The sequence below is a fragment of the Cephus cinctus genome, unplaced genomic scaffold, assembly GCF_000341935.2.
Source record: "Cephus cinctus unplaced genomic scaffold, Ccin1 Ccin1_scaffold0617, whole genome shotgun sequence".
NCBI classification, from domain to species: Eukaryota; Metazoa; Arthropoda; class Insecta; order Hymenoptera; family Cephidae; genus Cephus; species Cephus cinctus.
The window spans coordinates 174,722-176,780 of NW_014333261.1; the positions used below are offsets into that span (position 1 = coordinate 174,722).

Genomic DNA, 2,059 nt, shown 5'->3' on the forward strand with positions numbered 1-2,059 from the left:
ATACATAAATGTAATTCATTCTTAAAACACGTACGTATGCGTATATATATATATATATATATATATAATGTATGTAAGGTTGTTAAGAAAAATTTGATATTAAATTTTTACCTTGGATATGTGACTAAAAATTTTTATATATATATATATATATATATATATATATATATATATAATATATGTTTATCAGCGTAATTATATGTATACATACATTGCGTACATACTTATGCCATTAATAATTAATCGTATTCATATATGTGTATAGTGTCGTCAGTATACACATATATCAATATGCCATCGGCTTGGCTTCTCTACCATAATGTTTTCATTATACGTTCTTTTCTTTTAATGCATTCGCAAGATTGAAGTAAATTGTCGTAAAGTATAAGTATACTCAAGTAATCGTAGTAAACTTTTGAATAAATTTGAGTCATTGAACGGAAATGGTGGATCTCAAAATATGCTTGAGGACATATTTATTTAATCGGGATTATCGTCGCGCGGTACCCCGCGAATCGTTAACCGTTGACCTCTGACCGAGAGAACCCAGTGTATTAACGAATGAGAAAAAAAAAAAGAAAGCGTGAATTCCTCATTGACGGTCTTTCCCCCCCTTTCTTTTGAAAATCTTTTTTTCTGTCACCTTTTTTTTATTACAATTCATTTTTATTGCAATTTTACGGTTAAAAAATGACCGGGAAGAATGTTTTTTTTTACACGGATTTTTTTTTTTTTTTTCTTTATTCATATACAGATACTCAGGGTGCATCATTCGAAATATAATTCAACGAATTCCTTGCGACGCCATGAAATTCCGGCTGTCCCAAGGAATTGACGGTCTGATGATTATTTTGGATTGTAGGGACCACGTGTCCGGTGGCCCTTAGACGCGTAGGAGAACACGTCGATATTGAAATCTGTGCTTTCTGTTTACGCTTGGAATGTCACATGCGACCCGATGACGATAAGCGTCAATGACTCTAATGCGCGGCCAATCGTTAAATGCTAATTTGCGGAATCGCCTTTCACGCGAATCACATGTCGCTACTGAGTTCGTATGAAATTATTATTTCTTATTCTTCTCTCCTTGGTCCTTTGTATTTATTTGTCATCGTATGTCGTTCGGTCCTCCTGCGTCAGTTTGCTCCGAACCCGGTATATGCCTGTCGGTACTATCCGATCGCGTTCCTTTGTTATCCTTGCGTCGCCGCGACACTTGACGATCGCTCGATATGAGAACTCGCCTTCGTGTTAATCGGGCCGTGTGTACTGAAGCAGAAGAGATACGATAGACGCTATACGCTCTTGCGAGAGGCAAATTTGTGGAAACGTTTAAGCACATTTGGAGAGCCACCAGAATGTGGTAACGTAATGCCATGAAGCATGAGAAAATGAACGATCCATAATGAACGTGGAAGATCGTGTCGTGATTTATATTTTATTAATTGAATTTGTTTTTTTTTTTAATCCTTTTCCAAAATTCAAGGACACGATCCTACTTCGTGTATATATATATATATGTATATATATATAATATATATATATATATGCTTTTCGAAGATACCCACGTGTGTATTCCATTATCGGATAGTTCGTTCGGACACTAATTACATCTAGCTTTATAATTAATCAATAGATTGACTAAGCTTCGGTATCTGATATTAAGCTTTTATAACGTCGGACTAGCTTCTACTTTTTGTCTTTGTAACGTGATTCTTTGCCGAGAAGAAAAATCATTATTGACCTCTCGTGTAAGACAGTATTTAAAGGTTCTCTGTGAAAATCAACAATTAGGATTACGTCCTTTGCGCGTAGCAAAACTTCTATCCTGGCCATCGAGTCGTTATGGAAATAAGAGTATTGTATGGTTTTTCTTTTTTTAAATAATTTTTTCTTTTACTTTGATCCAATAGCAATTCTCATGAGTTTTACGCGTGACTTCGCTGTATACGGTTTGTGATTTTCCATTGAAAGTCGTGGCGAGGATAGATATCTTTATGAATTTCTTATTTTTTTTTTATTCTGTTCCCATTCTTGTACCACCTGATCAGCCACCCCT

At 35.1% G+C, this 2,059-nt stretch overlaps 1 protein-coding gene across 16 annotated transcripts in view; it reads left to right on the forward strand.

The window, feature by feature from the left end:
* LOC107269182 (protein alan shepard) overlaps nt 1-2,059 on the forward strand; it is a 22,817-nt gene that overhangs the window by 18,208 nt on the left and 2,550 nt on the right. For 6 of the 16 annotated variants that reach the window (XM_025086481.1, XM_025086485.1, XM_025086482.1 and 3 more), the window contains exon 6: nt 362-367. The exons of the other annotated variants lie outside the window; for them this stretch is intronic. In XM_025086481.1, the coding sequence (XP_024942249.1) occupies nt 362-367 (6 nt within the window). The remainder of the gene's footprint in view (nt 1-361; nt 368-2,059) is intronic. 16 annotated transcript variants of the gene reach the window in all.